Source organism: Engraulis encrasicolus, chromosome 5 (assembly GCF_034702125.1).
Source record: "Engraulis encrasicolus isolate BLACKSEA-1 chromosome 5, IST_EnEncr_1.0, whole genome shotgun sequence".
Lineage (NCBI taxonomy): Eukaryota > Metazoa > Chordata > Actinopteri > Clupeiformes > Engraulidae > Engraulis > Engraulis encrasicolus.
Genome location: NC_085861.1, coordinates 31175829 through 31203328, shown reverse-complemented (window position 1 = coordinate 31203328; position 27500 = coordinate 31175829). Strand labels below are relative to the sequence as shown.

The 27500-nt window shown below is 45.0% G+C and overlaps 1 protein-coding gene across 1 annotated transcript in view; it reads right to left on the bottom strand.

The window, feature by feature from the left end:
- Window positions 1-27500, bottom strand: part of grik3 (glutamate ionotropic receptor kainate type subunit 3) — a 238742-nt gene that overhangs the window by 66751 nt on the left and 144491 nt on the right. The window contains exons 2-6 of the mRNA XM_063199095.1: window positions 10714-10920; window positions 10052-10161; window positions 9581-9728; window positions 6547-6728; window positions 630-683 (exon numbers count right to left, since the gene is read on the bottom strand). Of these exons, the coding sequence (XP_063055165.1) occupies window positions 630-683; window positions 6547-6728; window positions 9581-9728; window positions 10052-10161; window positions 10714-10920 (701 nt within the window). The remainder of the gene's footprint in view (window positions 1-629; window positions 684-6546; window positions 6729-9580; window positions 9729-10051; window positions 10162-10713; window positions 10921-27500) is intronic.

The window sequence follows — 27500 nt, the reverse complement described above, 5'->3', positions numbered from 1 at the left end:
GAAAACTCAATACAAAAGATAAATTCCAAAAAGAAATGTTAATATGAATAATTTTTAAAAATGATCCAATAAACCATCGGTATTCCACTGGCGGCACTAACGATCCTGATGCTGAACGCACTTATGTATATTTCAGAGTCTGAGACTCTCCGCCATGCTCTGCACGCTTCGTTGTCATGTGCTGTGTCTGATACGACATGAGGAAGCCACTTACAATGCAGACAATCGCGTTGCACTTATTAAAAAAAAAACTCAAGTCTGCAGCATAGACACAGGAGGAGGAGCAATACATCACCAGCAATTCCATGTGTGCATCTAGATATTAGCCAAAGAGTGTTCGCCACCGACACAAACTCTGGGGCCTGACACAATCAATTGACTCCCAATCTGTTGCCTTTGTAGTTGCCTTTCCAAAGACATTTTGTTGTCTTCATCATCAGGGGAGAAGGTAGTGTTTACACTGGGATATTGAAGACTCCATTACACTGCCGTTTTGTCAAACGAAATTGATATTATGGACCGGTTCCAAAGCCCATTGGCAATTAAATGCCATTCATCAAAATATAAAACGGGGCCCGGGACGGGAACAAATGAGAATCAATTTGCATTAACAAGTGTTGTAACATTACCAGCGTGGTGAAGATGTAGTGGTAATACTCCGTCATCATTCCCATCATCTGGGCCTGGAGAGAGAGAGAGGGAGAGAGAAAGAAAGAGAGAGAGAGAGAGAGAGAGAGAGAGAGAGAGAGAGAGAGAGAGAGAGAGAGAGAGAGAGAGAGAATATTAATAGGTTGAAAACGAAAAGGAGATTTGAGAGGAAGAAAGAGGGAGAGATAATAGGAAACAAAAGAAAGCAAGGATTTGTCAGTCACTAAAATAGGAGTTGGTTATCTGAGGAAATCTGCAATCAATTTGACCGTAAGGACAACAAATCAAATGTGGACAATGCATAGTAAACACTGGAGAGACTTTAATGATCTTAGACAGCAGACATTAAAAGGCCATTTCTTTGTAGTTTGTGTGTGTGTGTGTGTGTGCGCGCGCGCATGTGTGTGTGTGTGTGTGTGTGTGAAACTGAGAGAGAGAGAGAGAGAGAGAAAGAGAGACTTGTGCTTGTGTGTGTGTGTTTGTGCGTGTCTGCGTGCATATACACTCGTGTGTGTGTGTGTGAGTTCATGCTCGTGTTTGTCCACCTGAGTGTATGTGTGCACCTAGTTCCTGTGCGTGCATGCTTGTGTGTTTCTGTTTGTTTGTGTGTGTGTGTGTGTGTGTGTGTGTGTGTGTGTGTGTGTGTGTGTGTGTGTGTGTGTGTGTGTGTGTGCATGTGTGTGCCTGTGTGTCTGTGTGTGTCAGCGATTGTTTCGCAGCAGCCCAAACACCTGCCGTGCGAGGACTTAGCCATTCATTGCGTAGGTGACTCAGCATCTGCGACACCTTGCGTGTCTCCGCCACCATTCATCTATTCACTTAGAAGGCTGTGAGGAAATAAGCAGGAGGAGAGAGGTGCTTATAGGAGACGAGAGCACAATACAATGGATGAGAGCCTTCATCTAAAGACGTTTATGAAACGTTTCATCATCTGACAGTGCTGCGTTGCGTTGGGCACTTGCCATCCAAACGCACTTTTAACGTGTTCTTCAATGCAGAGGAGCGTCAAGATGGCTGGGCTCACTATGATGACTGTGCCTTCTTGCTATCTCACATAGAGGGTAAATAAATACAGCCGAGATGTCCCTTTTGCAGAAGAAAAATAAATGTAAAAAAATAAACTTTATTTCGTCATTTTAATGCTAACGTGTAAGTGACTTATAAGACAAATGTTAAGCAAAATTTGTTAATCGTGCATTGACAAATTTCTTGTTCACTGACAATAAGGCCTGAGGTAGTCCTTCAGTAGAGAATCAAAACATATCATCCTGTCAGGGCTTTGCTACTCGTAAACATACAGAAGGACGAGGAGTTTTGCTGTCATACATTTTCAAACGTTTAGAAGAATGAAAAACAGCACAACGCACAAGATAGCAGCAGCATGCTGCTTTGGGTGAGTCTACTTTGAGCGGCTACTTTTTTTCTAACCAGAATGACAAATGCCAGTGAGGAGACATTAGTAGCTAGCACTTCAGAGATATGGCTGTAAACATTAGTTCTGATCCAAATGTTTTTTCATTGAAATAGTTTACTTGTAAGCGACTTAACTTCTTCTTGGTGCATAAAAATACATTTAGATCCTCAATTTCAGAGAGTCAAAGAGCGTATACGTAACAAAACAATGCTTTATCTCAGTTTCAAGGAAAAAACTGTTACTTTTATAGCTAAACTACTACAATTGCTTAACGTGGAATAACTTTAGAACGGAAATAACTAGAAGCATACTGTTTCCCTGTATAGAAAGCTGAGATTCTCAGCTTTTTAACTCCATATAATGCCTCTGTAGGTGTAACACAAAATAGCCTGTAGCGTTAAAAAAATGTTGGAAATTGCTGGCAGTGGCTGGCATTCAAGCAATAAGATTCCAAACACAGCCTGGCATTCAATGTGTTAAATTGTTACCAGTAGGCCAATATGCAGTGTGTGTGTGTGTGTGTGTGTGTGTGTGTGTGTGTGTGTGTGTGTGTGTGTGTGTGTGTGTGTGTGTGTGTGTGTGTGTGTGTGTGTGTGTGTGTGTGTGTGCGTGTGTGTGTGTGTGTATATATATATATATATATATATATATTACCAACTGCACTCTACAATCTTCTGTGGTGCTCCACTCCACAAAAAATAGACAGGTCCCTCTCAATAGAAAAAAATAAGATTTGCAAAGTATATTTTATTCTTATTATACTATGTACTTGTATTATTTATATATTTTTCCTCCATCTCTGTCAGGTGGCAAACGGAGCCTTTCTCGCAAAAGGACAATTTTAGAGCCAACTGGTCCCTGACACAGTGTCTGTTCTGTTGGTGTCAGTAAACTTGCAAATGAAGCTTCAGCCCACGCATCCGTATGTCTGTCTGTCCCACTGTCTGCCTCTCATAACGAATGTCCATCTGTTTGTTTGTCTTCATGCCTCTCTCTCGTTCTGTAAATCTATCAATTTCTCTGTCTGTCGTTGTCCACCTCTCTGTCCATCTGTGTGTCTGACTGTCTGTTACTCTGTCTGTCAATCTGCCTGTTTGTCCCTCTGTCCGTTGGTGCCACTCTCTCTGTGTCTGGTCATCAGTCAGTCTGTCTGTGTGCCCATCTGTCTGTCTGTCGGCCTGTCTGTCTGTCAGTGCCTATTTCTCTGTCTGCCGGCCAGCCCCTCCATGTTTGTGCGTTCATCAGTCCCTCTGTTGATCTGTCTGTCTGCCCATCTCTCTGTCTGTCTGCCCATCTGTCTGCCTGCATGTTTGTCCATCTTCCCATCTGTCCACCTGTCTGCGTATGTGCTGCAGGTACATTTCACAGGCTCACAGCTTTCCCCCACAAGGCACAAACACCTCAGTCTGGCAACATCCCCAAACAGACACTTGATCATAACACTTTTTTTCCCCCATTTTTCTTTCTATATATTTTCTTTTCTCACTCGTTCCCTCCCTAAACCTTTTCCCTATTTCCTTTCTCCTTTTCCCTGGAGGCGAACTTGTGTAGTGACAATCGGGGGTTGGGTGGTGGGGTGGGTGCTGGTGGTGTCGATCGGAGGATCGGGGGCTGCCGCAGGGAAAGAGAGAAACACGAGACAGGTGGCGGCAGCAGCAAAACCTTCTGTGTGAGTTTGTGTGAGGGAGAGAGTGAGGGAGAGAGAGAGAGAGAGAGAGAGAGAGAGGGAGAGAGCGAGAGAGAAAGAGAGAGAAAGAGAATGAGAGAGAGAGAGTGTGGAGCACACACATGTGTATGCAAGTGTGTGTGTGTGTGTGTGTGTGTGTGTGTGTGCGCGTGCGTGCATGCGTGGGTGCGTGCGGAGCAGGATAATGAGCCTTCCCACAGACACATGACGTGCTGAATGAAAATGAATGCAGCCGGGTTGTGACTACACGACAGCAGCATCAGCGACAGCAGCAGGGCCGCTGACAGCTTTTGCTGGGCCCGGGACAAAGTCATCTTAAAAGGGGCCCCTAACCAACACATACAATGTAATGGGGTCCCAATTTTGGGCCCCCTATCTCCCTGGTCCCGGGACAACATACCTCTTTGCCCCCCCCCCCCTGTCTGCGGCCCTGACAGCACTCAGTGGAGGCGGTGGAAGTGACGACAACATCATGCCATACCACCACGGACGACAGCATCTCCTCGCCTCACCTCACTTCATACCATCAGACAGGCAAGTCAGAAGAGGTCAAAATACAAGGCCCCAAAGTTTGGCCCTGATGGCAGAACTTGTAGTGTAAGAAAGTGTAATCCTCTTTATTTCTTTTTTTTTTTCTGAATGGGCAATGAAAATTCCAGAGCTGTGGTAACAGTACCAAGGGATCAAGCATCATAAAATATATGTTGCCTCCCTTTAGCTTTACTGCTGGTAAGCTAGATGAAAAGGGCATTAAACAAGTTCTCCCAGCAGGTTAAGATTTTTTTTTTTGGCTGAAATGCTGCAGTGAAGAGGTCTACGCCTAGGAGATGTGGACGTAAATCCTCCTAGCCTGCCTTGGGTCATGAAAAATATAAAATCCACCTGCCTGTGGAAGCACACTGCATGGTGTCCCCCATTCATTCTTTATTTGCTTATTTACAGGTTTGACCTCTTGGCCCAACTTCTTTCGAGGTAGTACTTGAAAGTTTGGCCAGATGACCACGCTGATGTAATGTTTGCAATATGTTGCAAGTTGTCTCTCTTTTTCGCGTATTTTTGAGATGGTCTAAGACTTGATAAACAATAATCACACAAACCTCTAAACTTCCTATTTGGACATGGATAACTGGCAAATAGCACACTTCCCCACCTCTTGCACAATAAATCTTGAGAAATTCTTTATCGTACCCATGTTGTTTTGTAACCAAATTCAACCATTTGAGGGTGAGAGGAAGAAAACGTGAAAAAAAAATTAAGTGTGAACCTTGTGGGAAAACCATTTGAACCATATGTGCAGTTTGTATGTGGCCAGGGAGAGCACACAGGCACGTGTACACGCACGCACGCACGCACGCACGCACGCACGCACGCACACACACACACACACAGCACATGCTTCGCACCACATGCAGAGCTGAGACACCAGCGCTTCTGTGCTGAGAAGCAACATATGCGTCTTCGGAGGAGTGGTGAGCCTTCTCACTGCTAACGCACTATTTTAATCCGGCTCCCCACACCCTTATGACACTCCACATTCCCTCGCTCAATACTGCAGCGTTCATTTGTTTGTTTGTCTGTTTGTGTTTGCCTCCTTGTTTGCTCGCTGTGTGTTTGCTCAGTGCATATTTGCAAACAACTGCACTCGCATAACAGGCAAGCCGAGCTGGAGCTCGTGGTGTTGACAGCTAACTCGTCTGAAGTCTTGAGACCTCCATGTGTGTACGCGATGACATGCTAACATTAATCTGTCAGAACAGTCGAGCGCTTCAATTATAGAGTCTATTGCAAAACAGAACAAAACACATCGCTCTGTATCTGTGTAGGGCTGTGTGGGTTCTGGGGGGATATAGTTACAGTAAGAAGTGCATGCAATATACACCTATGTATGTGCCAAGTGTGTATAGGTATATGGCATTTCATAAAAAAAAGGAAATACATGTATATAATTTGTGGACACTACATAAGGTTAGTGAGGGACTGTGTAAGTTGTGTACGTAGGGATAATACTCATGAACGGCGTGACGTTTTCCAAACAACCAATGCAAGTCAATTTGTGATGTTGGGGTTTAATAAAGAAAATATTCGGACCTGTAGATTAGCGTTGTTCATGCGCAACATGCCGAAAACGTGTTGTGTTGCCGGCTGTTCAAATAATAGAGCCAAACAGTCGTGGCTGAAGCATGGACTGTGTTCATTTAGACAAGCCGATGTACAGTAGCATGTAAGTTGATGAGACATTCGGTTTGTTTTCACCCATAAAGGAGCGTAACGCACATTTACGAGCAAAGTACCCGAATGGCCGTTCATGCCTATAAGAGATCAGATGTGTCTGTATAAGAGACGGTATACTGGTAAAATATACAGATGGGTCTATCTATGTATACTGCACACAATATGATATGAGGTCTAAGTATGCAGAGATATACATGTTTTGGGGTCTTCCCAGCCTTCCCATCTGCTTCAGGATGTATGGGGAATCCCACCTTTTTGTGGATTTATGTGATATGACTGTACTCTATGACTATGATATACTGTATGGCTGTATGAGGTGTGTAGGGTTTACATGGGATAAGAATAATTGGAGGTCTCCCTGAGGTGCTGTGGAGCAACACATAGAGCACCTGTAGGCCTACCATGTACTTAGGGACACCAGATCGGATCCAGGCTGGATCATGTCCTAGCTATACCCATCTCTCTCCCCTCCACTTTACCACATCTTGACTATTCTATCATATCCTACTAAAGGCATAAAATATAATATAAAATATAAAAAATTGTGTTCTCCCCGCCATCCTACCTGCTTAAGGATCTGTGCGGCCATGGCGTGGCTGCAGTCGAAGATTATGCGGAACTCTCGGCTTCTCTTCATCTCCTTCAGCAGGGGGCGCGTGTCCGTGGTCTCCAGCGGCAGCTGCCGGATCTTCAGCCGGATGTTATAGCGCGACGGAGCCATTATCAGTTCCTGAAGACGGATCAGGCCTTTGGCAGACAACCAGAGTCAGAGTCAGCTTTACTGTGAGTCAAATACATTTAAGCTGGCCACAGATCCACCAACTTTTTACTCCGACTTTGTTATTATGCAACATCCGGATTAGCCCGAGGATATCGTTGGTAAGCTAGTCATGGTTGGAGTCACTATGTGAATATTTAGTGACTGATTTGAATTGTGTTGCGATACGATTTAACAGTGCAAGTCCGTGGCATGATTGTAGCACTCCAAAAAATGACACATGTCAGAGGTGACACCTTTAATACACAAGTCCATTCTACATTGCATTCCAAATTATTATGCAAATCATTTTTTAACTGATTTCACTAAATAATCAATATGAATGAGTCATTATCATTTTCTAGTCATCAGCCATCAAATGGTTTTGCATGAGCCTTCCAATGAGCTCAGTATAATAGGTTTCTTCCAGATAAATATATCAAGCTGCTGGTAGCTCTGTAGTTCCAAAACACCAAGATGTAGTCAGTTATGCATAAACATTTTATTTGGACAATCTTGCTCACAAGCCAAAATGACTTCTGTGGGCCTAGAGGTAGGCCCAGATTAGTTAAAGGAGAATTTCAGCCATTTTGGCAAGATATCTTATCTGATTCTGGCCAAGGGATAATGGCTAAAGGGGACCCTGCGAGACATATTCATGCACACTGCGCAAAGTTGTTCAATTGCGCTGTTTTCAATAAAAGCGGGAGGCAGCGGGCATACATTTCACCTTCTATGAAGCTTTTAGCGTGTATCAAAATGCTTCATAGTGAATTGGCTTGCTGTTTGGGCACATACAACGAACCCCAATTGGTCATTTTAGCATTAGCTACCACAGGCATGATACATTTGGATATTTCAGAACTGGCGCACCTACCTCTCCCCACTTCCCTCCCACCAGGGTCAGTTTTGGTAGACAAAAAGAAAATGGATTACCATAATGTATGACTTCAGCGATCAATTTCCAAGGACGTCTGTGGAAGATGGAAGTGGGGAGAGGTAGGTGCACCAGTTGAAATCTGAAATCTCCAAATGTATCATGCCTGTGGTAGCTAATGCTAAAATGACCGATTGGGGTTCGTTGTATGTGCCCAAACTGCAAGCCAATTCACTATGAAGCATTTTGATACACGCTAAAAGCATGCGCTTACACCGCACTCCTGTGTGCAAGGCATGTTTTCATGTATTCTAACTGCTTCTGACTGATAACAGATGCGTGAAGTGAAGTGTTAAATGGACGTCCGCGCTTTTGGTGTGTATGCACTGTTAACCACAGGTCTGAAATGCTACTCTCACAACTAGTAAACATATCCAACCAGAAAGTCGGAACAGTCTATGTGAAATCATTGTAAGGTTCGTTCAAAAACATTTGATTTGTATTCTAATGTCTGATGACTTGGAAAATATGACTGTCATTCATATTGTTTATTTAGGGGAAGTCAGTAAAAATGTGATTTCACCCTGTTCACCCTGGTCATTGTGTTTGTGTTCACAACTGACTCAAAATCGTATCAGATCTGGGGCCTCATTTATCAAGCGCTCTTAGGCACAGATCTGTGCGTAAAGCGTGCGTGCGATCATTCCTGAGCAAAGTGTGGGATTTATGAACATGTACTTGAACGTAGAAATGTGCCTAAATCTACGCACACCTCAGACCATGCGTTCCAGTGGAAGAAACACGAAATTGCAAACAAGGTACAGTGCAAGGTAGGCCTACAGTTTACTTTGAATGACAATGGAGTATGACAGTGTGCTATTTTACAGTGTTTTCGTCCATGTGTGTCTCCTTCTTTTACTTATTTTGAAACACTGTCCTCCTCCTGTCGAAAGCACCTCCACTTCTGCCACGGAAATGTGTCTATCTCCGCACTTCCCGCCAGCGCTTCGACTGGCGCATGTGTCCGCGTGTGTTCATGTGTGTCCACACAGGGTGGCGCCTTCGAATTAACATGGCATTTGAATATATTTTAATACCATATATGGTTACGTTTTGGGATGCAAATTACCCCGAATGCGCGTGTGCACAGTGATTTGGAAGGTGTGGCATTTATCATGCAGACGTGTACGTAGGAGCAGCCAACGCACGTTTAATAAATCCCGATTTTTCTGTACTTGCGAACATTCTAAATTTCACTCGTAAGACACAATTTAGACATTCTACGAACGGATGATAAATGAGGCCCCAGGTCTGTAGGTGTGGTACAGGCTGGTTCTAATCTAGGTCAATATGAGTCACAGATCCAACTGATTAAGAAGCAATCTCACACAGTGTGTGGTCCGATTCTCAATTCTGATGCTGATTATGTTCAATCGAGCGTAAACCTACACCTTCCACCTGAAGATTCTATGCTTGTCTAAATTACACCCAATGCATCTACATCGGTAATGAGAATACGTTGCAGTTGGGTAGGGAGTCTGCAGGAAGAGCACATCTTTGCACCATCTGTGGTTGGGGTATCAGTGTGATTGCAAAGACATTTCATTCCTGCGGTGTTTATCGCCCCTTGCTGAGTTTTTGTAGCGAAGTGTGTCTGGCAGAGCGACGAACGCACACACGCCGAGTAATGTTACCGGGGTAACCACAATCACTTCCTCAACTTGTCAACTGAACGTCGCGGATCAAATGAATTGTAATTAAAGCGTTTTTGAAGAAATTTGGTCAGTGTAACAGTGTTAGATAAGCAGTAAGCCACTCGAGTCCGTGGGTTATGCTCTATTGATAACGGGTAAGGGGACGTTTACGGCACTCTGCTTCGCGTCGTGCCCCACTCCCCTTGCCCGTTATCAATCCAGCACCAGTGATGTAGAGAATGCGTAATGTAATCTAAGCTCCTACCGGTACCTGTGCTATCATCATAGACCACGGTGGCCGTCTTCCACTTGAGGAACTGCACCAGGTCGAGGATGGCATAGCTGAGCGAGGAGTAGTCGGGGTACAGGTTGGCGTAGAAGCTGTCCCTGTTGTCCATGGGGTGGTGCTTCCACCGGACCTGTCAACATGGATTAGCCATTGCAATTAGTTGTCAGTTAAGGCAGGCTACATTGAATTCAAAAAAGTTTTGGAAATACCAAGGCACTCATCTTCTTTGTAATTAAAATCCCTTTATTTTGTTGGGCATAGCATGATTAAAATACTTCGACGCGTTTCGGCATGAAGCCTTCGTTCCTGACGAAGCCTTCATGCCGAAACGCGTCGAAGTAAAGGTGTCACCAAAGAGCACCATCTTAAAAAACTAGACAGTTCCAGGAAGCACTCCAACTGTACTTCATTCTAGGCTACATTGAATATTTTCTTGGATAAACAAATACGTACCTGAATGTGCGGCACCTCCAGGGCATTGCAGATGGACTGCACGGCGTTGGACGAGGAGCTGTGGGATGGGCCGAAGATGGCCACCACCCCTAGGGAGAGCTGATCACAGGCTACAAAGGGGAAGAGGTGGAGATGGGAAGGTACCGTAAGTGCGAGTTGGCAGGGTGCGGTAATCCTTGTGAATAATAACCCGTTAAGACACTGTGTTATACATTTGCTGTTACCAGAATGGCAATGACCAAGTCGTAGTGCGTTACTAAAGGCCCCTGTGTTATGTCATAGTATTGTAGTAGTTAACCTTTCAATGACTATTAGAGCGTGACACTGGAGCTACGGTGTGCATTACGGGGTCAGTCAAAATAATCAGTGTGACTGAGTAGATGTAACACTAAAATAAAGTGTTTCCAAACTGACCTATCGAATCATGCCTCTCATGACAGTTTTTGTCAAGAGAACTATGATTAGCAGAACGCATATGTTCTATGAGTTTAGTGTGTCTCCAGTGTACATATGTACTTCACAACGTGCCTTTTGGTAAAGCCATGCATCGGTGAGCAAATCAGTACGGCCATATTATCAGATGAATGTTTGTGGAACAAAGCAGAACCACATTAATTTGTCGAGAGCCAGATTAGTCACTACTTCCAGTTCTTCCAGCTCACCTTTCCTGGATGCCTCGAAGCTGTCATAGATGTTTATCCTCTGGATGTCGTACGTTAGTGTTGTGTTGGGCAGTAGCGTCCTGTTCCTGTTGATGTTGTTCACGGCAAACTTGAAGGCCAACTCCTCCGAACTCACAAGGGTACTGTGGCTACTCTGTGCGCCGACTCCTGAGGTACCTGAGGTACTGAGGTCCTCAAAAATACCCCCTGTGGAAACACACACACACACACACACACACACACACACACACACACACACACACACACACACACACACACACACACACACACACACACACACACGCACATGCACACACACAAACACAAACAGATGGAGATACAAATTGAAATTGTGAAATGGTGTTAGAACAAAAAGAACAATATGTCGCTCGTGAAAACGGCAAATCCATCAGTTCTTGATATTTTTAAAGTTTATGCTCGCTGAACTCGATTTTCTTCTGCATGTAAACATACACACGTACACAGATACACACACACGCACACGCATACAGAGTATTCAGAGATAGAAAGCAAGCGAGAGGGCTTGGACAGGTGGATAAATACATCGAATGAAAGGTAGAAAGGGGTCACACTGCTTTTCCAACCATGAATGTGAATACCAAGTCATGGCTTTGAAGTTTATCCGCGCAATGGAGGAGAGGCTAGAGAGGCGGTCAGGGGCGAGTCTGGGTATGCGAAGAGGCGAGGAGGAGGAGGAGGAGAAGTAGGAGGAAAAATAGCTCCATCACCACAAGTGCTCATGTTCTTTGTCACCCTCTGACTCCATCCCGCATCCCGCATCCACCTCCATCTGCCTCTCTGCCCTCCCGTACAAAAGAAGCCCTGATGGAGCCTCGTAATGGAGTCTCAGGAGAAACGAAATGGGATTTTCACACACAAATGGGGGGTAATTGCATGTCGTTACTGGAGCCCGTTCTTCAGCAGGGAAGCAAGGCTGCTGGGCTTTCCAGACTTTACAAAATGGAGGGAAAAGAGGGAAGAAGAGGGGAGAGGCCTGGCACAAGCTAGTAGAGATGGGATTTATGGCTCTTTTTCGGGATCCGGATCTTAGTGGCTCGTTCCTTTCAAAGAGCCGTTCAAAAAACTGGCTCTTTTGGCTCTTTTTTAAATTATTTGTTCAGTGTTAAGAATGTAATATTTTGACTCCTCCTCAAGGTAATTTTGTCCAAACAACAACTGATTATTCTCCTGCTTCTAAAGAACGTTTTTGCCTCTCTTTGAGGCAAACAATTGTGTTTTTTCCCCAAATTGAATTACTCTGGTCGAGGTCACGTGCTTAAAATGAATGAAAAATGAACGAAATAACGGTCGAGTGGCTCCCCCAGCTGTGATCCGGTTCCCATTGTTCACTTCAAGGAGCCGGTCAAAAGAACCGGCTCGTTCATGAACGACACACCTCTACAAGCTAGCTTTCTCACTAGCCGACGGTCAGATGCTAGGATGGATGCCGTGCATGTGCTATCAGGTCTCTTTACCATATGAGGGAGAATGGTGGTGGTGGGGGGGGGGGTATTTCTGAGAGAGGAATTACTTCTTTTTCAAACAAACTTCCTTCAAAGCAACCGGTCTGTGTTTATGTGTTTGTGTTTGTCTAATCTGATATGTACATTGGGATCAAATGCATGCATGAACCCGTATAACAGTGCAATCAAAAGACTTCAAAGTGAAATGGTTCCATTAGGGAAGTTTGCCTTCAAACCACATCTGGCACTACAACATGCACAGAGCTGCAGCTTGTGTCTACTACTATTGTGACCAATTACAGAGTATTGACCCTTTAAAACAGTGATGATGAAACAACCTGTAACACGTACCATAATGCCCCTACTATGCCACAACAAAAAATTAAGGAGGGATTCTAGGATACATTCAAGGGAAAGCAATAGTGAAAAGCATTAGTGTAACTAATTACTATGTAGTTACTACCAGTACGTAGCCCATACAAACAGACATATGCAGGCACAAACACGCACACATCCACAGACAGCCACCCACACTCACACCTCCACACGCAGACACACACACACACACTCACACAAAGCAAGATGCTGAATGCCATGTTAACACACTGCATGATATTTACGGACTGACATTAGTCTCACTTGTCAGGTGACATTTGCACAAATCGATTCTTTGTGAGCCACTCTGTCTATTCAGGCAAGTCCCTGTGGACAAACACTCACACACACACACACGCACGCAGGCACACACGGACACATGCGCGCGCACGCACACACACACACACACACACACACACACACACACACGCACACACACACACACACACACACACACACACACACACACACACACACACACACACACGCACACACACGCACACACACACAGATGACATGCCTGCATGTGCACGCACACACACACACACACACACACACACACACACACACACACACACACACACACACACACACACACACACATTAGGAAAGCAGTAGTGTATGTGTGGCCATGTCTGCTCTGTCTGTCTCCTCTTCTCCATACACCAGTTAGACCTACAGCTCTGGAGAACTTCAAAAGAATAATTGAGAGACAGAGACTGGCCAAATAGCAGAACTTACACCGTCAAAAAGACCAGATATAACACAGCAAAAAGAGAGGGAGAGAAATTGACCAAGCAAGGACTGCACTCAGCATACAGCTGAGGCACCACACATAAAGGCATAAAACACCCAAATAATGAGGGAAAAAAGACATTGGCTATGTTTACAAGATGATTCTAATTCTGAATTTAAAAAATGCATGAGTCTAGTAGTATAATGTGATTTGGTGCTGAAAAGGTACATTACATTACAGGTGCATTACATGTGGGCGCATCACATATTTCATGATCAAAGCATTAGTAATTGGGCAACATCAGGCGGAATCATTTAAAACTTAAACTGAGTTAATCCCTCCTGCTTGGAAATTCCCACTTGAAATTTCCAGTAGGAATTTCAATTGGGCAGTTAGAGCCCAGTAAAACCACGCTATTTGGCAATGCTTCCATATCACATCATCAGAGCACGAGAGCTGTCCACTCTCTTGATGATGCAACCAGCCCCCATCTACCCACCAACATGCTTCCATCACCCCATCTCATGCGACTCCCACTTTCCACTCACGGGGACGTGAAGCATACACTCTCTCCACCCACGCAGGCACACTTACACACACATATACATACACTCAGGCGAGCGTGCGTATACGCACGCACGCGCGCACACACACACACACACACACACACACACACACACACACACACACACACACACACACACACACACACACACACACACACACACACACACACACACACACACACACACACACACACACACACACACACACACACACACACACACACACACACACACACACACACACACACACACACACACACACACACACTCCCTGGAAGGGGACGGCGCATTAAAATAAATGAATCCTGCGGTTTTGTGCGGAATCTCATTAGAGTACATTAAGTAATTGCTGGAGTATATACTAATTTGACTGTTAAGAGGATAAAATGTGCATTGCTCGGAAGCACTTTAACAAATTTAATAAACAGGGGAACTGCCTCCGTGGGAGTGAGGGGAAGGGATAACGGTGTGTATGTGCAGTGTGTGTGTGTGTGTGCGTGTGCGTGTGTGTGTGCGTGTGTGTTACGCCTGTGTGTGTGCCAGGCTATAGGGAGGAAGTTTGTGCCCAATTCCATATGCCTGTTCTGTATTCATGTGCTGTGTGTGTGTGTGTGTGTGTGTGTGTGTGTGTGTGTGTGTGTGTGTGTGTGTGTGTGTGTGTGTGTGTGTGTGTGTGTGTGTGTGTGTGTGTGTGTGTGTGTGAGAGAGAGAGAGAGAGAGAGAGAGAGCATAGAGAGAGAGAGAGAGAGAGAGTCAGACAATGTGTGCTTCTCCACAAAAGAGGAGCAGGAATGCCCACAACACTGAATGATTGGGAAGCTATTACTCGGTATTACTGTATGGCTCAGGCCAAATGTGCATAACAAGCTGCAAATGGAGGAGTTTCTGGACAAAGCTTCGTTTGCATGCACATTAAGCGCTCCTTCCCTATTCTTAGCCTGCATTACAAAAGAGTCTAATTAATCTCTCGGGGCAGAGACAGAAGCAATAAAAAGGAAAAAAAGAAATCCTGCTAATTACAGATGTTGCATTTCATAATTTGTCCCTGGGTGAACTGTTTTGTCTGCTGCAATCAAAACTTTACAGTAATGGAAAGAAAAGTATGTTGTTTTATCTTTCGCAATTCTTATTTTTTTTTCTTTTTTTTTTTTTTTAAAAGGGAGTGAGGGAGGGGAAGTTGGACAGTGTATGCCCTTGGTTATTCATGCCCTTTACCACCTCTTGCATGTTTTAATTTAAGAAAAGAAATGACCTTTGGGTGTTCCAAATGAATAAAGCTATTGTGTAAGTAGTGAAGGAGCAAGCAGTTCAGGTGCATCTATAATCATTATTCATGTAGCCTACTACTATGACTGTATACTTTCCCTGTTTCCTTTCTTTTTGCATTTGTTAATTTTGTGAAGCACATTGAGTTGCACCTGTGTATGAAATGCGCTATACAAATAAACTTGCCTTGCCTTGCCTTGCCTATGCAAAAATGCAGAGGATGTGCCTAACACAACAACCTAACTCCAAAATCGGTCCGCTTTTCATGTTTTGCACAAAAACGCTGCCCTGTTCCAGACACCATTTTCTCTCTGCAGCTCACTAAACAGCTCCTCTCTTCCATACTTTGGTTTTTGGAAAGAAGCATGATTTTCTCCTCCAACAATGAATTCAATTTCCCCCCCCCCACCAAAAAAAAAATAATATAAAAAAAAAAACAGGAACTGGACCCCAAACTGGCATGGGGTGTGCAACCAGCAGCAGCAGGTCCAGGGCAGCATGTTTGGTGACAGTGTGCACTTTGTGCTTCAGTGTACCTCAGCACGAGCTTGTTAACACTCGGCGCTGCCAAGCGAAGCGCCTCCATGCCAGCCTAACACAATTGAAGCAATATCATTATGTTTTTGGACGAGTGTGAGCCAGTGCATGCTGAACATTTGAGAGGGTTCTTTTGTATGGTTCGTCTCTCCCTCTCTCTCACACCGTCTCTCTCTCTCTCTTTTGCTCTCTCTCTCTCTTTTGCTCTCTCTCTCTCTCTCTCTCTCTCTCTCTCTCTCTCTCCCTCTCTCTCTCTCTCTCTTGCAGTCTCTCTCCCTCTGTATCCCTCCTCTCTGTTTGTCCGGCTCTGCCTCCTTCTCCCCCTCTCTCTATCACACTGTTGTTCCCTTTCTCTGCCTCTCTGTTCCTGGTAGGGTTCCCAGCGAGCCTGTCAATAGACTGCTTGCATCCCACAACCCACAAAGCACTTAAGAACATAATAATGGGCAAGACTGCACCGCACAATGGCAACCACAGCATCGCAATTATGACAAACTAGCTACCATTACCCCAGTGCTTCAGTTGTCCTTTCCGTCTTTCTTTAGACAAGATGACGAGCACTCGTATAAAAAAGACAGGAAATAGTAGCCTAAATGATGGATTAGTAAATGTGCTTCTCAAGAGGTAAGGTACAAAATCACTGTCTTTTGTGAACTGTTTCCGTACTGCATTTTTGCTCAAATGCACCTTGAATTGCCAGGGTGTAAGTAAGTTATTTCTCAATTAGACAATTGACCATATTTTGTTCCTTATCCCATCTTCACTTGGAAACGCATGCTAAAATACCAGTTTTTTGCTGATGTGACATTATGTACAAGCTCCTAAAACCTGAGCATCGATTTTCAGAGAAATGGACCAGAATTTACAACGCTTACTTAGACCTTACATAGAGAGATGGAATTTTTAAAAAGATTATAGGCTTTCTTTTGTACAGCATCTTTGCACAAAGGTGAAAGTATACTCTTGTCCATTCATCTTAGAAGCACAAGTTCGGTAAGTCTTTTTGCTCACCTTCAAACATTTCTTGAATTCACTGACCTCTATCTATGGAACTCAACTTCATCTTCATTTTCATTCAAATCTGAATGAATGTTCTAAATATCACTGCGGTCACTTGGTCATGTCACTAGGGTCACTAACGTCTAACATTTTTTTTCACATTTTTTTTGTGTGAGTATATTACATTATTACATTACATTGCATTTGGCAGACGCTTTATAACCAAAGCGACTTTCAAAAGAGGACATAATCAAGCCAACATCACAAGCAAATACAAAGTGCACAGGAGATATACAGAACAACAAGTGCAGTTGCAAAGAGGGGTTAGTTTTTTTTTTTTTTAAAGAGTAAATAACGAGTACACACACACACAAACTAAATATCTATTTCGACCAACTGCAAAACGTTTTGTTAGTCACATACCTCTTTTACATCCCCAATGTGCATTTCAGGCATCAGACAACATAACATTTGCCATGTACTTTCAGAAATGCCTGCATCGCTGAACATTGCTTGAACGTCCCTACCTCCCGGCATTAATGGTAAATATACATAGATGCGGCAAATGGGTCAACCAGTCAAAATGGGATATCAATTAAATGCTACAAATGTAAGAACAAAGCAACATCAGATGGGGGAAAATTACCTGAAGTACCCCACTCTGTGAATGTAAACAAGTGGCAGAACCAACGTTTCCTTGAATGGGTATAAAGGAAATGCAAATACAAGCATCCATCATTTTAAAAGCGGCAGTTCATCTTCAGTGATGGCTTAATAATGCATTAGCCTTGGACTCTCTACACCCATCAACCCCTGCGGCCCACCCCCAACACACACACACACACATGCACTCACACACACACACAGGCATGCACTAGCATGCACACACACACACACACACACACACACACACACACACACACACACACACACACACACACACACACACACACACACACACACACACACACACCACACACACCACACACACCACACACACACACACACACCACACACACAACACACACACAATTCATGCATGCAGAGCCCCCCCCCCCCCCCCCCCCACACACACACACACACACACACACACACACACACACAGCCCCTCCCAAACATTAGTTTCCCCACCAGCCAGAAAGTCCACCAGTGCTCAGTACAGTACAGAATGTGCAGAGCACCGGCAGCCGTGTACAGTACTGAACATATATCACAATCACGTCAAGTGCAGCTCACTTGCTGCAAGAGGCCGCAACTGCTCTATTATATTAGCAAGCCAATTAAACGTGAAAGATTAATTTCATATGTGGAGATATTGATCGGCTTGATGAAAGGTCTCCCTCTATGCCAGTTTGAGAGCGCTTGATTGCGGTGTGGCACGGTGCGGTGGCTAAGATGGGGAGGGACCAAGGGGTGAGGAAACATGGCAGGCATCATAATGCAAAATGCTTCCTCTCTCTCTCTCTCTCTCTCTCTCTCTCTCTCTCTCTCTCTCTCTCTCTCTCTCTCTCTCTCTCTCTCTCTCTCTCTCTCTCTCCCTCCCTGCTTTGTGTCACCATCCCAGTGCACTATATATGCCACATGATAGCGAGACGTTAGCCGCTATACGGGATAACATATTACCATATAAATTGAACGCGAGCTAATTCTCATGTACGTCTAAGAGTGTAATGAGAGAGTTGCCTTTAATTAAGTTATGGCCGCGTCCCGCACCCATGGTGAATAGTCACCTGACATAATCAGAAAAAGACGACATAGTTATTTATTTGATATGATTAGTAATACTCATCTAGCCTTCCCCAAAGCTCAGATATCACCGCTGTCAAATCACTGCCAGGTAACAACACGTTTGTAAAATCTAATTTTATGCTCAAGTGGTTTGGCTTCTGCAATTTAACGCAGCTTTCTCTCTCTCTCTCTCTCTCTCTCTCTCTCTCTCTCTCTCTCTCTCTCTCTCTCTCTCTCTCTCTCTCTCTCTCTCTCTCTCTCTCTCTCTGCTTTCACACCTTCTTCCTCACTTCCCTTCACTGCAATCCTCTTCTGTTTGCTTTCTATCCCTCTCTTTCACACACACACACACACACACACACACACACACACACACACACACACACACACACACACACACACACACACACACACACACACACACACACACACACACACACACACACACACACACATACACACACACACACACACACACACACACCCCTCTTCATCTCTTTTTTCTCTCTCTCTCTCTACAGCAACCTCTTTCTCATTCAAGCCTTTTCGATCACATTATCATTCTCAAACACACGGACACACAAGCACACACACACAAACACACACACACACACACACACACACACACACACACACACACACACACACACACACACACACACACACACACACACACACACACACACACACACACACACACACACACACACACACACACACACACACACACACACACACACACACACACACAGGGGGGATGGGGGTTGGGTGCAAACTGGATTCGCTTAATTAAGGGGCCTGTGGTGGGAAGTGGCTTCAGAGGCTGCTTTTACTTTACCTTCTTATTCAGGATTTCTTAAGTAGATTGACCTACTGTAGCCAAACACCCGCTGATACCTTGGAAAGCCATGAGGGAAAACAGATTTTCATCCACACAGCTCTTCTACGTGATATGTCTGTGTGTTTATAGTGTGTGTGCGTGTGCGTGTGCGTGTGCGTGTGCGTGTGCGTGTGCGTGTGTGTGTGTGTGTGTGTGCGTGTGCGTGCGTGTGCGTGTGTGTGTGTGTGTGTGTGTGTGTGTGTGTGTTCGTGTGCGCGTGCATGCGTGTGCATGAGCATGTGTGTTCGTGTGTGTGCATACATGCGTGAGTGTGTGCACAAATGTGAATCCTACCCTCAATGTGATTTTCTTTGGGGTTAAGTAAAAAGCTGCTGCATTAGTGCTGTGCGTGCGGGGGGCGTACGTGTGCTTGCATGCATGCCTGCGCGCCTGCGTGTGTGCGTGCGTGCGTGTGTGTGTGAGTGCTTTTTCTTCCATTACCCAATTTATTCCTCCACCACCTCTTCCTTGTCTCCAATTTCCTCCTCCATCATTTTATCTTCATCCCCAATTTCCATCTGCTCCTCCTCCTTCTCCACATCCTTCTCTTCATTGGCACACACTCCTCCTCATCCCTCATCTCCCCCTCCTCCTCCTCCTCCATCACCTCCTCCTTTTCTCTTATTTCCTCGTCCTTGATTGTATCTTCCTCGTGAATTTCCATCTCCTCTTCATCCTCCTGCACCTCCTTCTCCTCTTCCTCCTCCTCCTCCTTATCTCTTATCATCCCCAATTTCTTCATCCTCAATTTTCCTCTGCCACCTCTTACGTCTGTCCATGTTCCTCCAGCAACATGGTATCCTCATCCCCAATTTCCATCTTCCTCCCCTTCCAGTGTTGCCAGATTGGGCGGGTGCCCGCCCAATTGGGCTACTTGGGATGAGCGTCGGCGGGCAAAAACGGGAAAAATTGGCCATTTGGCGTGTTTTTAAGCCGTTTTGGGCCCATAGAAGTCAATGTAATTTGTTGAAATTGGGCGGAATTTAGCGCATTTTGGCGGTTTTTGAGAACCGTTTGGGCGGGATTTGGTCAGACACATCTGGCAACACTGTCCCCCTTTTCTCTGCCTTCTCCCCTCTCTCGTCCCTCATTTACTACTCTCCTTCATCAATCCCCCCCCGTCACCCCTTTCTTTTCTCCAACTTTCACTTCATTTCCCTCATTTCCACCTCCTCCTCCTCCCCCCTGTGCCTCACTTTCTGACAGCCAGCAAACCAGCAACCAGTGACTTGTAGTAACAAGTAACCAGCAAACACCCACCACATAGCACCCATAAAAAAACCCTACTAACCAGCAACCAGTAACTAGTACTCAGTGCCCAGTAACCAGAAACTAGCACTCAGTACCCAGTAACCAGCAACTAGCAAACAGTCACCAGGAACCGAGCAACCATAGCAACCAGCAACAACTAACCAGCAACCAGGAAGCAGCGACCTGCAACGAGTAACCAGGAACCAGCTCCCATGCTGCGCCACCGGATGGTCTCACTCTCACCTCTCGGACACGGGTGTCTCCACACCACAGCATTCACCCACACACCCCGCACCCCCCACACCCCAGCCCCATTTCCCGTATTACCCTGTTATCTGGGAGGCGGGGAGACCCCCCTGGTGCCAGGGCAGAGTGCCCAGCTTCCATCCTTCCCACAACCCCCCCAACCCCAAACCACCCCTCCTCCACAACCCCCTCACCAGCCGTAGCCCAGCTCTGTTGCTGCCAAGAGAGCAAACAATGGAGCTCTGGGCCAAAGAGTCCAGCGAGCAGGCCCAGCGCCCACGCCAGTGCCAGGCCCAGCATTGGAGCCTCTCTGCTCCTGTGGTGCTAGCCGGGCAGACAGACTCTCTCCAAAACACATTCCATTGTCCGCGCAAAGTGACAGGGCATGGTGGCATAGCCAGCTTCGGGCCGTGGCCCCAGTGGGCTCCTGGCTGGCACAGGCGGGCGGCTGGCAGACAGTGGCCCAGGTAAGTGACAATATGGAGGCCTATGCTGGTCTGGGGAGACTGTGTGTGTCACACATTTGCAGGTGTTCAGATGGATATGGAATGAGATTTTCTTTTGTTTCCGTTTTTTTCTATTGTTTATTTTTTTTTTGTCCTTTGTTAATTGACAAAAAAATACAGACAAACTCACTCACAAATAGAAAAACAAAAGCAAGTAAATGTGCTCGGAGCTCAACAATGGAACTAATTCCACATACATGCTCTCCATTTTTTTTTCCCGGTCACTTCCAATTATTTTGGGCTGTATGTATCGGAAATGTAGTCTCTACAGAGTCAGTCATAAAAACGGCACCAGAAAATGGAAAGGCATTGAGGAGTGAAGGGATTTTTTTGCAGGACAAGTTAGCTGGCCTGCCTCATGTGGCCCCTTTTGAGAACGCTCAAAGGTCTACATCCATCATTTTGGGCTATTTTAGAGAGAGTCCCTGTGTGTATGTGTGTGTGTGTCTGTGTGCGTGCATGTGTGTGTTTGTGTGTGTGAGTGCGTGTGTGTGCGTGCACAAATGAGTGTGTGTGTGTGTGTGTGTGTGTGGTTTGTATATGTATGTACGTTTATGTATACATATGTGTGTACATAAGTGTGTACATGTGTGTGCGTGCGTGCGTGCGTGCGTGTATGTGTGTGTGTGTGTGTGTGTGCTTGTGTGTGTGTGTGCTTGTGTGTGTGTGTGCTTGTGTGCGTGTTTCCCTTTCTCTCCCGGCCTCTTTAGTGCAGATGATGAGTTCCCCTCCACTCAACTTCCCTTCCCATTCGCTCGGGTATTGCATATATTTCAGCCACCGTCTGACGTGTGGAAATGTTATTCCCGTTTACTTAATCCCTCGACACTGGAAAAGCTGAGAAACCGAAGTCAGTACACATGATTATACTTGCCTTTGTTCAGTTTGAGAAATCGAATGGGCAAGGAGGGAGAGAGAGAGAAAAAGTGAGAGAGACAGATATAGAGAGAGAGAGAGAGAGAGAGAGAGAGAGAGAGAGAGAGAGAGAGAGAGAGAGAGAGAGAGAGAGAGAGAGAGAGAGAGAGAGAGAGAGAGACAGAGGTTGGTAGATGTATGCTGTTCACTGTCATATGGTAAATGAGAAATACTGTTATTGGGTAAACTGGTAAATTAGTGGTTAAATTATTAAATGAATGTTGCTATCACTGTACTGTCTCTTTATTCAGCTGCCATACTACATTACTGTAGTCTGGGGGAAAAGCCGACTGTTGACTCGGTCAATCAGTCTGGCAAAAGCCTTGAGGAATCCATCTCCGTGGACGGTGGGAGATGGTCTGATCATACTATATCATTTAAATTCATTGGAGTTACAGACTCAAATTAAAACCCATATTGTGCTTTATTAGCATGCCTGTTACATTACAGCGTCGCAAATGCATACAAATAACAAAACAAAAGTGTGAATATGGTTACCTTAACCAATCAGTAACGGAGCTCGCGGGTGAGTTCTACGTCATCACTCTCAACTGTTTGCTGATTGGCTAAACACTGAGAGAACCGAGCTCGAGGCTTTTGCCAGACGATGTGCGGAGCCAAAATCTTTGGGTGGCGTCGCCAGGCTAACATTACTGTACAACACCACCATCAGAAAAAAAGGAGAGGGGGGTGCTCTTTGTGCAGCAACACAGAAACATCCACACATATTGAAACAAAGAAACAGTTGCGCACTCGAGCGCACACATTGCTTCCTCATTTGCACCAATCTTAATCAGGCTCAGGGTTTGTCTCCCTTAGGCTTAGGTATGCTATGATTTCAGCTATTGAGAAATGTGTGTGGGACACGGCACAGCGCGGCACAGCACAGCACAGCACGGCACAGCATAGCACAGAACAGCACGGCACGGCACAGCACGGCACAGCACGGCACGGCACGGCACAGAACAGTGGCGTGTCCCTTTTTATCCAGAGACGGAGCAGCAGTTTCCGAGACAGGGACAGGCTCAAAACAAGCTTCTCCACCACAGCCGAGCCAGCCAGCCAGCCTAGATGTGATAAAGAGACTCACACCATCCCCCGAGGGCATCATTTTCATCAACGCTAGCCTACACGGAAGGACCTTTTAATTCCCTAGTCCTCCGCCAGGCAAGCGAACAGTCACCCCCATCCCCATCGCCATCCCCATCTCCATCTCCATTGTCCTGCTTCGGTTTAGTCCCCTGCCTCGAGTTATCTTCCATCACCCCCCTCCCCCCTCCATCCCCCGCCATGATGAAAATGGATCTCCAAAACAGAGATCACAAGGTTAGATACCCACAGTCTGCCGCCAAGACTAAGGGCAACATAATTGACATTGATTTTACACTTTAGGAAGCAATTAATATCTGGACTGAGTTAAACGGACGAAATGGCGTTTCCAATTTTATGAGCCGAGGGGGGTGGGAGGAGAACGGCGAAGAAGGAGAAGGAGAGGAGAGTTAGTGTGGCGTCGGGGCAAGACATTGTTTACGGACCCCGAGTTGATTAGCTTTGCCTTGTCTTTGGGAGGGCTGGGCGGCAGCTTTTTCGTCTTTATTGCTCACCCTGGTCATTCCTCTCCACGGGAAGTCTGTGCACAGCTCTTTTCCAGCAGTCACCACAGGGAAGAAACTAAGCGAAGACCATCAGGGGGTGTAATAAAATACATAACACATACAACACACTGAGCCTAACCAATCATTTTTTATATCGCTAATACAGCCGTCGGTAATACATTGTGCGTCCAATGGTTTGTGAAATTGTGGGTTTCATTTGTCGTCATCATATTTACGGACACATGACCTTTGTCACATCAAACCCATAGGCTACTCTTAAGCTCAACAAGTCAAAGGGTTGTTATTGTATAGTAATGATATCAAGGACAGTAAACAATCTATATTAGCAAATGAGGAGTGATACAGTTGCTTTTCAACAACCCACGGTAAGCACGTTACCAACAAGTTCGGTGAGCAATTACACAAAAAAAGACTATTACATGTACGTACACATAAGCAAGTATGACTATTCTATTCTATTCTATTCTATTATACAACTACTACTGCAAACACAAGGAAGCAGAACGTGTGCACACAGTAGCGAAACTACTGTTCACAACACAAACAACCTACACTTGTGTCTGGTGTGGCACCCCTGAAAACAACATCTAGCAGTACTTCAGTATGTTGAGAGCAGTGCTGCCTGTGAAGCCTGGAAGAGTAGGTCAGTGTGGCTTCAAGGTGCTTGCGGACAAACCCTAAATATAAAACTGGCCCACTTATCGCAGGAGAGACCACTCGTATGCAAAGTTAATGCTGCCGCCAAATGGGAGCAGGGGTGGTGGGGAAGGTGAGGACTGTACGTGAAAGTGTGTGTGTGTGTGTGTGTGTGTGTGTGTGTGTGTGTGTGTGTGTGTGTGTGTGTGTGTGTGTGTGTGTGTGTGTGTGTGTGTGTGTGTGTGTGTGTGTGTGTGTGTGTGTGTGTGTGTGTGTGTGTGTGTGTGTGTGTGTGTTTGTGTCTGTGTGTGTGTGCGTGCGTGCGTGCATGCATCTACCTGTGTGTGTCTATGTGTGTGCGTGTGTGTGTGTGTGTGTGAAGAACTTCATGAGAATGTTCCTGTTTGTGTGGTTTGAAGGTGTATAAGTGTGTCTGTGTGTGTGTGTGTGTGTGCGTGTATGTGTGTGCGTGCGTGCGTGTGCTGGGCAGATCACTTGGGACACCGCTGGCTAATTTCTGGGACAGGAGGCACTAAAATGGAAATTGACTGCCGCTCCTGTTAGGCTCCCCTCTCCGTCTCTCTCTCTCTCTCTCTCTCTCTCTCTCTCTCTCTCTCTCTCTCTCTCTCTCTCTCTCGCCTCGCCTGGAACAAAACCAATCATGAGGGCTTTGACTTTGGCGCTCCCTCTCTTACCTCTACCCAATTTCCTGCACGCTGAGGAAGGCAGGGAGGAAATTACTGTGCACTTGCCGCTAACTTGAAAACACTTTAAATCACAATATGTGTTTGCTTCTGTGTCTGTGTGTCTCTCTGTGTGTGTGCGTGTGCGTGTGCGTGTGTGTGTGTGTGTGTGTGTGTGTGTGTGTGTGTGTGTGTGTGTGTGTGTGTGTGTGTGTGTGTGTGTGTGTGTGTGTGTGTGTGTGTGTGTGTGTGTGTGTGTGTACAATTTGTACCTATGACAATTGGTGTTGAAGCAGGGCATGGGAGGTGAACAAGTTTTGACAAAGACGGCTTGATTGTTCCCCCTCATTTTCCATTACTCCTGCTGCATAGTCATCGTCCAAAAAAAGCTTATTGTTCAGTTAGTGTAAAATTGTTTCTCTAACCACAGGACATGATAGGGTATCACCTCCTGAAAAAAAATGGCTATTGTTATACTGAACACTTGGAAACACTGGTTGTTATTGTATTGTAAAAAAAAGGACCTTTCTAACAGCCAACCTAAACCTAATAGTTGTGGTGATTCACTTCATTCAAGAAGATGATATGGAAGACTCTAGCGTGAAAGAGAACACCTCTCTTGGTCAGGTAAATACAGTACGTTTTTGAGGCCGTACAAGGCAAAATGCTATAACTGCACATTTTGTCAAAATTGAGTTAAGTAATTGAGTTGAGTAAACGGTATTCATAAAACCTTCTTTATTTTGTGACAAAGCCTTTTTTGTGTGAAATATTACTATGTCATATTTGCAGGAACTACAACTATGCAACCTAATACCAATACTTTGAAGGCCTTTTTTCTTAATATTGTTTAAATATTGGTGTAGTAACTGCCTTGTATTTGTAGTGCAGTAGAGTCCTTTGAGCAGGAACACCTCTTGGTCAGGCTTTTGATGTAGCTATAACACCCTACAATCTGACTTTTCCACTCCATTTCCACCCTCTTACCACACATGCAGGTATTGCACTTTATAATAATAGTGGAACACGCAGCCTCTGACTGAGTCCACTATGCATACAAATAGCAAACATATATTGTCATGGTAACTAATGTCAACCACTGACAAATGTTACCTTTGAACATAAAAAGCAATGCATGATGGATGGGGGAACATCACAGAAGAACAATGCTTACACATGTTGCAATGTTTGAAGTGACAAGGCAATGAGAAGCAAATCATAGCTGAGATATCTGACACTACTTGGTCGACATGCAAGGATTTAAATCCGTGGCCAGATACAGATCGAGTGTTTCGATTAGTCTTTCATGCAAGTATCAGTATCATGAGTATATATTTTTTTTAAAAATGCAAAAGGTAGGCCTACATAAAAGGATAACATGGTGAATGTGTTATCTAAAGAAAAGACAGCCACCATATGGTGATGAAACGACAATCATAACCCAGCCACATATCTATAATGTATGTATGTATTTAAAATATGCACATCAAGGCCAGGAGTGAAAAATACATATATTATGGGTCTCACAATTCATCTGGCCACTTAAGAGGAAAGGAGCGCAGCAGTCGATACTAAGGTGTTCTGCACATATAGATTATGCTGTGCATTTAAAGAGCATTTTAACGGGGGCGCCACCATTCTTCTTGAGAATCAACCATGTCATTACTCTTCCCTCATTACGGCACTCGGCCCACTTTACCGACGTGCTCAGAGCCACAGACACAGGGAGCGAAGCGAGAGAGCAAGAGAGAGAACCAGAGGGGCTATTTAACACGGCCAACATCCATTCAACACCGTCATTTCACCCGCTAATAACGCAAAAATAATGAAATAAAGACATTTTGGAGAGAAAAGAAGAAGAGGAATGAAAAAAAAGATGGGGGGGGGTCGTTTCAGTGATTCAGAGGAGTGTGAAAACTGCATAAATTAGATGTCTTAAAGCTTGACTAGCACTGGCAATGCACACACAGTGCTGTTACGCATATTGAACTTCAAAGTTATCACTGAAATGAATGTTCACTGACTGCCAAAAGCCTGGGAGACAAAGACATCGATTTTTTTCTTTTCTCTCACAGATCGTGCACAGCACATGTCAGTCACACCACTACAACGCACAAAGTATACACTGCATACACTGCATACTCCTGTACACACAATACACACACAATACACATTTCACAATCTGTATCTAATTTATGACAATTTTATCACAATAATACTACACATTATTCATTTAACATGAACATGTAGGATATGTGCTTGCAATGACACCATTCCCTCGTGGGGAGTGAAGTCTGATAAAATAATAAGCGGCTAAGTGTGTAGAGGCATCTGAAGAGGTCCACTGGTTTCATCCACTTCAA